The sequence below is a fragment of the Crinia signifera genome, chromosome 1 (assembly GCF_055691185.1).
Source record: "Crinia signifera chromosome 1, ASM5569118v1, whole genome shotgun sequence".
Taxonomy (NCBI): Eukaryota; Metazoa; Chordata; class Amphibia; order Anura; family Myobatrachidae; genus Crinia; species Crinia signifera.
The window spans coordinates 314,563,933-314,576,522 of NC_139217.1; the positions used below are offsets into that span (position 1 = coordinate 314,563,933).

The 12,590-nt window shown below is 40.0% G+C and overlaps 1 protein-coding gene across 1 annotated transcript in view; it reads left to right on the forward strand.

Annotated features, from left to right (window-relative positions):
- NAA35 (N-alpha-acetyltransferase 35, NatC auxiliary subunit) overlaps positions 1–8,855 on the forward strand; it is a 51,787-nt gene extending 42,932 nt beyond the window's left edge. The window contains exons 22-23 of the mRNA XM_083186423.1: positions 2,955–3,035; positions 8,544–8,855. Coding sequence (XP_083042549.1) covers positions 2,955–3,035; positions 8,544–8,603 — 141 coding nt within the window. The 3' untranslated portion in view covers positions 8,604–8,855. The remainder of the gene's footprint in view (positions 1–2,954; positions 3,036–8,543) is intronic.
- The last annotated feature ends 3,735 nt before the right edge of the window (positions 8,856–12,590 follow it).

The following is a 12,590-nucleotide window of genomic DNA, read 5'->3' on the forward strand; positions in this document are numbered from 1 at the left end:
CCAGCCCTGGTGTAGTGGCTCCCTAACACAGCCCCCTGCCAGCTCTGGGGGGCTCTCCCTGTGTCCCCCACAGCCCTCCTTCACCCCCACAGTGCCCGGCGCAGGCAGGGAGGCTTCCATCTCCCTGCCTGCAGCCGTCCCCCAGCTCCCCGACGGCATTCGCCAGGGGGGTTAAAATTCGACACCAGGGGCAGCAAGCCCCTGAGGCGTAGAATAGGGGGTGAGGGAGGGCTGGCAGCGAATGCTGCAGCCCTCCGGAACGCGGCGATTGTGCAGCGAATCCAAAACAGGATTCGCTGCACAAGGGGAATTAAAGGATTGAATACCTGCCTAAGTTGGAGGTAGACACCTTTATCATCCTCTATGATTTTTTTTCTCTGAGTTTACATTTGTTGTATAATAAGGAACATTTTAATGGCTCTCTCAGTGTTGTTCTTTCTAGAGTAGCAGCTCTTTTGTAAGAATTGTTGATGCTGGCATGGTGTATACTCTATATGTAATGTTGATTGTTCTGTATAGCACTTACAGCTTTTTGCCTTTATGGCAGCTCTACCAATCAAACCTTAAATAGCCAGCTTGTGTCCCCTAGAGTATGATGTGCGGTCCCGCACGTCCCTATCGCCTGCTAACTAAGTCAGTGCATGCAGTGAAGAACTAGTCAAATTGCTTAGCAAGTGACTGCAAATCTCTCTCTGTGTACAGAATGGGAGATAAGGGGCATACACACGTAGAGATCTGTGCTAAGCAATTTTGCTAAGCTATTTTGCTAAGCAATTTTGCTGGTGTCAAGATCTCCCATGGGGAGCACATACACATGCAGAGATTTGTGCTAAGTGATTTTGCTAAGCGATTTTGCTTAAGCAAAAAAAGGCAGGGTAATGGTTCAGAATGAGAGATTGTGACCAGTATCTCTCATTCTGTACACACAGAGAGATTTGCAGTCATTTGCTAAGCAATCTGACTAGATTGTGACTGCATGCACTGACTTAGTTAGCAAGAGATATTTAATCTCTTGGAGCATACACACGGAGAGATCTGTGCTTACTTTCTAAGAAATCTAGTCAGATTGCTTAGAAAATAGCACAAATTTGCTCCGTGTGTACACCCCTATAGTGATCAAGATCTCTCATTCTGAACCAATGCCCTGCCTTTTTTGCTTAAGCAAAATCACTCCGCACAAATCACTGCATGTGTATGTGCTCTCCATGGGCGATCTGGACACCAGGAAATCACCTACCCTAAATAGCTTATCACACATCTCTACGTGTGTATGCCCTTTTAGTTAGCAGGCTATAGCGACATGTGGGACCACGCATTGTAATCGCTCGGGGCATACACACAGTGAGATCTGTGCTTACTTTCTAAGCAATCTAGTCACATTGCTTAGAAAAGAACTTAGAAAAGAACACAAAAACTACAGTAGTACAATAATAATATATTGAAATAAAGCTTAATACATTTTAAAATGATTGTTAAACAATAAGTGAGATGTATAGATATCTAGTGATAACCTAATTAGTGATTGTATGACCTCTATAATAGGAAAATGCTAAATATTACACTAGTATAGTCAGCCTATATTAATTTTTGGATGTATATGACTATAGATAGATAGATAGATATCTATATATATATATATCTATATCTATATATAGATCTATATATATATATATATATTTATATATATATATATATATATATCAAATGGTACTTGTGTATTATCACGGCGCCCACTATGTTGATCTTAGTACATTGCATGCATCGCATGCGATATAACGGCATGCAATCCGATTTTTAATTGTACAAGCACCCTGATGGGTGCTTACAGTGTTAAATGCACCCCCATTGTCAACGCCACCCCCCAATATCAACGCCAACCCGAAGCGTGGCGAGCGCAGCGGTACTCGTCCTCCGACCTTTTCATACCCCCACTATCCACGTCGGCGTGGAGTTGACTTTAGATAGTGTGGCGAGCCACCGAGCCCAAAGGTGGCGAGCGGACGCGGATGACTTTACATGTATTCCGCGTCCCCTCGCGGTGCTCGCCACGCTTCGGGCTCGGTGGCTCGCTGCGCTTGCCACACTATCTAATATCAACTCCACGCCGGCGTGGATAGTGGGGGTATGAAAAGGTCGGAGGACGCATGCCGCCGCCCCTCGCGCTCGCCACGCTTCGGTTTGTTTTTGATAGTAGGGGTCGCGTTGACAATGGGGGGGCATTTAACCTTGTATGCACCCATCAGGGTGCTTGTACAATTAAAAATCGCATGCGATGCGATATTTAATTGTACATTTTGCCTTTTTCACGCGGAAATTGCATCGCATACCCTATTTAGTGGTATGCAAGGCGATGGGCGCCATGATAATACACAAGTACCTTAAAAATTAACCCTTTTGAAATGCAAATTGGAAAAGTCTGTGGCAGGGCAGTTCCACACACAGATTGTGGGGCGTATTCAATCCGTGCTGATTTTTATGACAGTCAGAAAATCTGCGATTTACAACAGTTTTAGGTTGAATTTGCTCTCGACCTATTCAGTCTAAGTGGCGACTTTTCTGTGGTTGGAAAACAAATGTCAGAATCACTTGCCGATCCGCACATTTTTGTCAAACACTGCATTTTTCTTCTGCCGATGCAAATTTGATTTTAAACCGTTTTAAAACTGTATTGGTGGGAAAAAAATGGCTGCATTGAATAGGTATGTCCGATTTTTATTGGCTAGTGAAAAATCCAAACAACATTTAATACCCCCTCATACTTATCCAATGCCCTTAAGAGAAAGGGATTTAGCAATAAACACGTTACCTTTTTATTCTGTAAACGCAAATACTAACGCAGATATTAGACATGAGAAGCTGCAGTTTTTTTTTCTTTTTGTAGCAATAACAAGTTATTTCATTTAGCATTTGTGAAACTTTGCTGTACTGTATTAAATTTTATTGTATTTATTTAGGTCAATGAGATTTTGAAAGTTGCCAAAAACAATATAGTGGTAATGAAATTGCTTGCTGGAGGCCACAAGAAGGACTCTAAGGTACTGTATGTATTTAAAATTAACGAATGTTTGAAGTGTTTTTTTGTTTAATCATTCCCACCTCTCCCGATTTATTATGCTTTCCTTGTTTAAAATGTATGATACATTTGGATGAGGCCTGTTTGTTCATTGTAACATAAATGTTAAGAATCTGCACTTTGTACACCACAGATTGTTTTTGGTTGCAGCTTTGTTTAAAGGTATATATTGAACAAATCCCAGAATGAGGAACAAAATAAAACTCGTATATAAAAATAAAAACTAATATTATAAATCTATAAGACAATCTTTTTATAGAGTACAAAAATCAATTAAAAATAATTCATGTTTCAATTCATATGTAATAAATATAGTCAATGAGTGATAATCTATTAAAAGGATTTACTTCCCTCTCTTGACTATAATTTAACCTAATACCGGTATACATACAGACATATAACTAAACGGATAGAACAAAAAATATTAATAATACTAATAAAGAAAAAATGTCAACATTCAAATATAAGAATATTAGACAATATTTAGACAATTCTTCATTGTCACCACCTCTCCAGGCTGTGTCAACTTTCTTTTTCTGAACTTCAAATTTCTGGGATTGCTTCCATGTTTTTCTTGAAAGGGAAATGGAACACTGGGTTTCTTTTTTTTTATTTGAGATGTTGCAAAGATGTTCCTGAACTCTTATATGAAGCTTTCTTTTGTCTTCCCTATATATTGAAGGCCACAGGGACACAACATATAGAGGACTCCTGCAGTTTGGCATGTAATTCTCCTTGATATAGCAAATGATTCTTTATCAATAATGTGAATACTATTATTCTTGGTTTTCTTACATGCAGTACAAGTGCGGCATCTTGAGAAGCCATTTCTAATTGTCGTTTTCACAGTGTTGGTGGGTTTGAGATTCATTCTGACCACCGTAGACCTGATGTTTTTGATTAGTTTGTAGGCTATTCGTGGATAAGAGGCTAAATGTTTCTGTAACTCCTCATCGGCTTGAAAGACTCTGTCTTTTCAGACTTTCTTCTAAAGAGTTTACTCTGTGACGAGTATTCTGAGATAAAAAGATCACTCATTGTCCAGGCTATGTCCCTTGAAGCATAGATCATAATATCTTCTCTTTTAACATGGTTGATCTTCACAATTTCTTCTAAAAACCTGGGATCATATTTCTTATCCTTCAAATTTCTGTAGAAGTTGTTTTTTTTTAATTTTTAAAACAATTATGATGGAGTCTTCTAAGCTGTCCCCCCAGAATATTTGGTAACCCATTTTTTATGGTGGTTGCTTGTAGCTTTTAAATAGCTATTATAGTCAGTTTGTTTAATAAATGTTTGTGTTTTAATCTTTCTGTTATCAAAAAGATCTAGAATATTGATGCTCATATTGGTGATACTGCTTGTGAATTCTAAGTTGTTTTTATTGTTATTAATTTGTTGTATAAAGGAGATGAGTTTGTCATAGGTTCCTTTCCAGACAATGGTGATATCATCTATAAATGGTGTATTTGTATTTATTGTTCAAACATATGGTTTCACTTTCCCATTGCACCAGGAATAAATGAGTGCATGAACAAAAGAAAGGGTATACAGCGCTTGGGTTAGTCTGAATGATGACCAAACACAGATGTGATAATAAAGTACAAATATATGTATTTCATTACACAACAATTAAGAGAATTATCTATATGAAAGAAATATATAAAAGTATATAGTGAAAAAATTGCGCAATGGATAAAAAAGAAGGGGGGGAAAGAAAAGGCAGTCATTGGGCCAATTTGTTTACTAAAGTTACCACCATTGATGGTCAAAATGTCAGGGCCTCATCTGATGACCTGAGAGTAGTTCCGGTTTAATTCCCAGCATGTGGATCCAATTAGCCTCAGATGGAATTGAGCAGGAATGGTTGGTGGAGTGATGGATTTGCCACCGCCGTGAATCACTGCAATGGAGGTATGGACCTATGAAGGCACAAGATGGTGGAGGCTGGTCCGGAATGGAGTTCACCGTGAAGGAGCCTGGTGCAAGATGGTGTCAGGGCTCTTGGTTGGGGCCAGGTATAAGGTGGGGCTTTCGACGTGCTAACATGTCTTCATCAGGAGCAGTCATGACTGGGCAAATTTGGTGCCCATAGCTATTCCTTGGCATTGCAAGTAGAGTGCATCCCCAAACCAAAAATAATTGAATCCATGATGAAATCTATCTGTACTGGATTAAGGCCTGAATCTTCTACTTTTTTCCCTCCCGTTCGTACATCCATGTGGCCAGTATGTCTACTTTATTTTATTATTATTTATTTTTATAGTTTGTATTTATTTTATTACTAATTAAGTGATACAGATTGATTAGTTGTTAATAGAAGGACAGACATATTGATATCAGCCTTCAATGAATGGCGATATAAAGCCCTGTTTCCCTGACAACATGAGTTTCACAGAATAAGGGCGGACATGATGTCGCCATGTGTATTAGACTGGTGGAATTCAGCGGTCCACATCCAGCTTAAATATAGGACCTGGGTAGGAGAATCGATTATGCACGATCCTGAGGAAGCCTTATGTAGGCTTGTCGATCATCGCACACATTGATCCCACTGTACACCACTTACTACAGGCCGGGGTGTCAGCGGAGAAGTCTGCCGGCAGACCCCTGGGTGAGGAATCCATGACTGCAATTTGAAATGACTGTATATGGATTGTTCACGCTGGGACATTTAACATTGGGATATAGGAGATTGCTGCAGTTGCATACTCCTGGCCACTAGTCTGCCTGTGTGGAGATTTATCAAGCAGCCTGTCTATCTAAAATGCTCACAGCCTCTAACTGCACTAACATTTGCAGTACATTTTTCAACATTTGATTTTTATATTTGAACCTTGCCATTTTTGTCTTAATTATTATTACATTATTAATATTTTTTTTATTTGTTTAGTTATGTTTGTATGTCTACCTATCCCCTGTCTGTATACTGGTATTAGGATACATTATAGTGAAGAGAGAGGGAAGTATATCCTTTTAATAGATTATCACTCATTAACTATATTTAACAACAAACAATGCATAGATTCGCGCTGGAAACAAATTAATGAAAAAAGAGAAAATAAATAAAAGACCAAGCAGTCCGGTGTGATACCGACGTTTATATATATATATATATATATATATATATATATATATATATATATATATATATATATATATATACTGAGGAATTCTGCACACACATCCAGGTATTTATCAGGGTTACTCCATATAAAGAAATCCAAAGTCCAGGACATCCAAGAAATAGGCAAAAAGATCAAACCATTTCATTGACGTTTCGGCCTAGTACAGTTCTTTATCAAGATCAGACAAAGAGACATCCGTACAGCGTGAAAGACAGCAGTGTGACACATTTGAATAAGTATTTTAAACAATTGACAGGAAATCTTATGTACATTTGCTTCTTACTTAAAACAGAACTTTTAAGTATGAACAGGTTGATATAGTTTTTTTCCCGTCTGCTGTTCTGAAAACCATAACATTTTGGGCTGACATGCCACTGGCATCATGTAACAGGTCAGATAGGGTCAGCAAGCAAGGCATGTACACTGTTGGGCTTCCTTCATGCTGTCAGATTAACCTCACCACTGGCCCCCTGCGTTTTGGGCTCCCTTCACGTTGTCTGGTGTGCTTGCTGATCCCTTTGGAAATTTTCTCTGGCTACACCTCCTCATTCTGCTTCCGGCTTCCTCAATCCAAAAGTGTGGTTCCTGCACTGATCTAGCACGCAGAGGGGCAGCAAGGTTACCAGGCTGCAGGGAAAAGCTGGACCTCGGACTGGCTCCTCCCTGTGCTTACCTCCATGGACTATAAGGACAGGAAGCAGCTGAATGTTGTGGCACCGCTACTCTAGAATATTTGCATTTTAATGGGATAAGGAAAATACCATATGAAATATGATTAGAATGATTTATTACATATCCAACCAATTTGAATATGTAATAAATCATTTTTAAAAGGTGTAGAAGTTCATGTGTTGGTTACCTTTTTGTTTCTTTACTGCCTGAAGAAGCAGAAAGTTAACCATGAAATACACAGCAGCAACTTAATACTGCTTTCACATTGCAGAAATGAGTAATGACACGGTATTCTTAAATGGGACTTTAAAACGGTTCAGAGCCTTGAGACCTTTCACATTGCAGGTGAAAACCGTTTTAAAAATCATTTAATACCATTCAAACATTCAACCCGTTTACCCCCAAGGGACACGTTTAAAGCCATTGAAATAGAGCTGTTCAAACTGCCAAAAAACGGCTTTAAAACGTGTAGGACTCTGCTTTTTATACGTGTTGAAATACCGGTTAACTTTAACCGGTAAATCAACTCTGGCACTTTCACATTGCAGCCTTAAACGTTTTAAAATAGAAAAAAAACGGCAATATACCGTTTTAAAAGTGCGATGTGAAAGGGGTATTATTGAGAAATACACTTGTTTGTTGTTAAGTTATTTTGTTTATACTTGACTATGTGATACTATGAAAGTTATTTATAGAAAATCTATTAGCCAAAATCACACTGTGGATGCAATGTACAATTTTGGAATATTATAATAATTATACCTTGTGCTCAACTTATTTTGATTGTAATGGATTAAGCAATTCATTATTATAATTAAATAATTTTAAATAATGAGTGAGAATCAATTCTGGTTTTAATGTGTTTTTATTGAGTTAATGTGTTAATAAATTGATTAAGTGCTGCCTATTAATGTGTCTTTAGATCAAAAAGATCTTAAGGAGGGTATGCAATCTTCCGCCGCTATTTCCGATATGGGAAATAGCGGCGGCTCCCTATTCAATGCTGTCTTTAGCGGCAGAACGGGCCCGACTTTAGAAGCTGTCGGGCCCGTTCTGCCGATAACGGCCGTGGATTGCCGCGATCCCGGCCGCAGGTCGTCAACCAACGGCTGTTTTCGCGGCCACGCCCCCTTTGCGCCAAGCGGCAGGCTTGAATCCTGCCTGTCATTCTGCCGTTGATCAAATCGCAAACGGGCCAGGATCACGGCTGTCGGCGGGGATAGACAGCCGTGAACCTAGATTGCATACCCCCCTAAGACATTAATTAATAGGCAGCACTTAATTTATTAACACATTAACTCAATAAAAACACTTTAAAACCAGAATTGATTCTTACTTCTCATTATTTAAAATTATTTAATTGAATTACAATGAATCAGTTACAATCCACAAGGTATAATTATTATAAAATTCTAGATTTGCCTTAGGCTTAGGAGATTGGACATCTCCTATACCTTTGCAGCACTCGATCCACCAAGGGTTGGAGCGCAGGCACTTAATTCAATCTGTACAATTTTGACTATACTGTACTATAGATTGTATACTCTCGTACTGTACTGCCTGCAGATTTTTTTTTTGCAAAACTAATAATTAATTTACACCATGTCAAGTTGCATTTATAATGTATCCATTTTAAGCTACATCTGTATTTTTTTTTTCTTTTAATGCAGATTCCACCTGAATTTGATTTCTCTGCACACAAATATTTTCCTGCTGTAAAACTGGTGTAAATGATCTACGGAGAGGAGAGAATCTAATACACAATAAATTGAGTGTTTTAGTCTATTTAATGTGTGGACAAGTGCAGGGCTCATGTGAAACTACAGTTTTTTCTTTTTTTTTTTTTTCCTCATTTTATTTTTCTAATGCACTGGTTACTTTTTATGTACAGCCACAAGACGTGGACGGAGTTTGTAAATCAGCTATGTTGGATCTATTTCATGAGTGTTCAGTAATTTTTTTTCATTAAATATTTAAAATATTTTATGGATGTTTATTGTGCAAAGAGTTTCTTCTTGATATTTGTCACTTATGCAAACTGTCCCTTCCCCAAGTTTGTGTACAACAGTGCTGAAGAAACCGGTTTTCAAGATCTACCAACAGCTCACATTTCTCAGGCTGTCTAACTGGTGCACAGGTGTTCTCATTACTAACTCACATTATCAAACATTAGGGCAGATGTATTAAGCCTTAACAAGAGATAAATGCAAGGGTGAGAAGGAGAGATAAATGTCCAGCCAATCAGCTCCTTACTGACTTTTTTTTCAAACACAGGCTGTAACATGGCAATTAGCAGCTGATTGGCTGGGCGTTTATCTCTCCTTCTCACCCTTGCATTTATCTCTTGTTAAAGTTTAATATATCTGCCCCATTGTTTCCTAACAGACAGATTTTACACATCCACAGGTTGTATACAAAACATTAACTGTTTGTAGATCTTGAGAACCAGTTTGGCCACCCCTGGTGTAGAAGAAACTCACTGTACACTGGTCAGGGCAGTCAATCACTGACACAGATAGATGGTGGTAGTAAAGAGCAGTGTCATGTCTGGTAACTATCATTCAACACCAATCTTGTATCTTTTTGAGAATATACAGAAGTATCGGCACTAGAAAAAAACCTATATGATCCACACAAGGCCATAATGTTGTTAATAAGCTATGTTTGCATAATTCTGCTCATTAAGCTGAAGCAATTCATCTTGTCATTAAATGTATAGCCATCATATCTATTCTGGCTAGTACTATCCCTACAATCTGTTGAGATATGTCAGAGTAGATGGGCCACTCCCTAGAGCAAGGCTAGGCAATTGCGGCCCTCCAGATGTTAAGGAACTACACATCCCAGGATGCTTTGCATTAGTTTTGCTATGTGGCCATGCTGAAACTGAAGCAAGGAATGCTGGGATGTGTAGTTCCACAACATCTGGAGGGCCGCAATTGCCCAGCCCTGCCCTAGAGTGTAGGATGTGGTTGCTGAGGTAGTCGGATTTACCAGTTTTTGTTTTTTTTACTCCTGTAGTTGTGACTCATTTGCCTGGAACATTTTATTCTCCCCAGTAACAGTTCCAGCTGATTTACTTCATTGTATTTTTTATTTATATAGCGCACACATATTCCACAGCCTTTTACAGAGAATAGTTGCTCCCACGCACAGCACAGAAAGTCTATACAGCCCATGCTTTTAGTACTAGATTGCATTTTATCTAGTTCAAAAAGTACGCTGCTGTAGATACAATGCAATCTAGTACTAAAAGTTTATCACTCTGTAAGTGAAGGCTTACAATTCAAATCTTCCCTTGGGGAAGGGTGTTGCATCTACAAAACAGGTAGGTTAGAGCACTGGAAATACTAGCCAAACGAGTAAGAGAATATTTTTGGCAGGGATGTGCAGTCAGGGGCGGTAGTGACTCCTCTGTCATTGATAATTAACATAATAAAATAATACAAAAAAAATACTTATGTGTTCTCCCCATGCTTTAATTTTTGTGGCTGCCCATCTGGCAAGAGCTGCCCTGCCACCCGGAACTCTAATTAAGGAGACATATCTACTACTGGGTACGCAAATACGTGTTATACAGTAGCGTGTAGTTTACCCAGAAGTACTCACTTTTTCATAGTGGGTGGGTCCCATGGGACACACTCTGATTGGACAGCGGGCGCCTGGGCCAGTGCACGACCGCAGCGCAGAGGGGGTGGCAGGGAGGGGGAAGCGCCTGGCATGGAGGACAGGTCCAGCAGCAGCAGCTACCTGCAGCCTCAGCGCTGGCATCTACTAATAATCACCGCACTGAAGCAGCAGCACAGGAACACTACTTGCTCCTGTACTGCTGCTTCAGCGCAGTGATTTTTTTCTTAAAAAACAAGTATATTCATACGCCAAATATAAGGATCATGGAATGCAAGGGCTCCAAGGTGTATGACAGTCATAGTAACACAGTGGGCAGTATTCAATGAGGCTGTTTCACCATGTTCTACAGCGAATGTGTGCTATTTTCGTGCTCTAAGGTGAATCTTTTTACTGAAAAATTGATTCGCCCTATTCAACATGCGCTATTCGCCGACGGCGAACAGTGAATGACGGACAATTCACCATCTGATATTCGCTGTTATCTGCTGTGGCTTTTCAATGGGTTTTTCAATGTGATTCGTTGTGAGTGTATTCAATGATCAGATGGCCAATTGCTTTCTAAGTGATTTCCCCATGTAGCAATCGCCATCTTTTTATGGTGAACTGAACTGTGATCTTTTAAAATAAAGGTTTTTTTAAATTATTATTTGGTGTCAAAAAAATCAGTATTTTTTTTCTGTGATGGGGCATGCTATTTTTTTTCATGTACTTACTGCACATGAATATATATTTAACTTTGAATTTATTTTTGACACATGACAGCCAGCAGGGGGCCGAGAGCCACTCATTAGATATTCATACATTCACTGCTCCCGCTCATTACATATGCCGAGCGGGAGCAGTGCAGCGGCTCCCTACCCCAGTCCCCTGCCAGCTCTCCCGGGGGGCAGCTTCTGCTGCCTGTGTCCCTGGGAGCCCTGCTTCTGCCCCACAGTGTCCGGCGCAGGCAGGGAGGCTTTCCTTTCCCTGCCTGCTACTGTCCCCCTGTGGTGAAATTCGCCGTCAGGGGCAGCGAGCTCCTGCGGCATTGAATACGGCGACGGAGGTTGGCAGCGAATGCTCCAGCCCTCCGGAACACAGCGACTGCTACGAATCCTAAACAGGATTCATTGCACATCGCGATTATTCACATTGAATACTGCCCAGTGTCACAATACAATGCAGGATATAACGGGAATGTTGAGCATAGTCTTAGAGCGAGATATGTACCAAAAGGGACAACCTCACATGGTACCCGTAGGCACCATATGACTACAGCCATACATTAAAATACTAAGGATGAAGCAACGGCCATAAAGTTTTACTGCTGTAGCCACCTGATGCCCTACAAACCTAAAATCATGCCAGAATAGGTATGGAATATATGGAAAACATAATAAAAAAACCCAAAATAAACCTCCCTAAAACCCCCCCACCCTGTATGACCTAACCCCAACTAAGGTACACTTGGATTCCGAATAGCCCATAGCCCCCTAGAACTTTATCGATCTATGCCCATTGACATCTCTATAGCAGATACCAAAAGGGACAGAATATTTAATGTGATAACAGGATAGCTCAGATCATAGTCCAGTGCGTATTATTAAAGCAGGGTATATAGAGACCTTAAATAAAAACGGGAAACATTGAAACATATGGACAGCATCTTGATGCAGGTTTACAATACAGATCAAAGCATTAATCCGGCCAGCTCTCTGTTCCCTGGAGAAGGATGACGCGTCTAGTAACACTATCGCCAGTTAGAATAGGAGAGCTATATAAGCATGCATATGGCAAATCACGAACATGGGCAGACGAGTTCCAGGATCTCATTGCAGCCACCAGTATCCAAGAAGATTGAGGGGAAGCAATGACAGTCAATATTTGCGGGTGCCTTACAGTAGATATCCTTAGGTATAAGCAAGTCCAGAGACATATCCAGAGCAGAATCTGGCACAGAAACAAACAGGGACATCATGTTGCTAGACACAAATATATCTCCCTTAGCAGCTGTGTCACCTCGCTCAGGAGTAATGTGAGAGGGTGATGTACCCTCCTGAATCCCATCTAGCTGGTTAAGGAGTCTAGTAGTTGAGGCATATAATGCA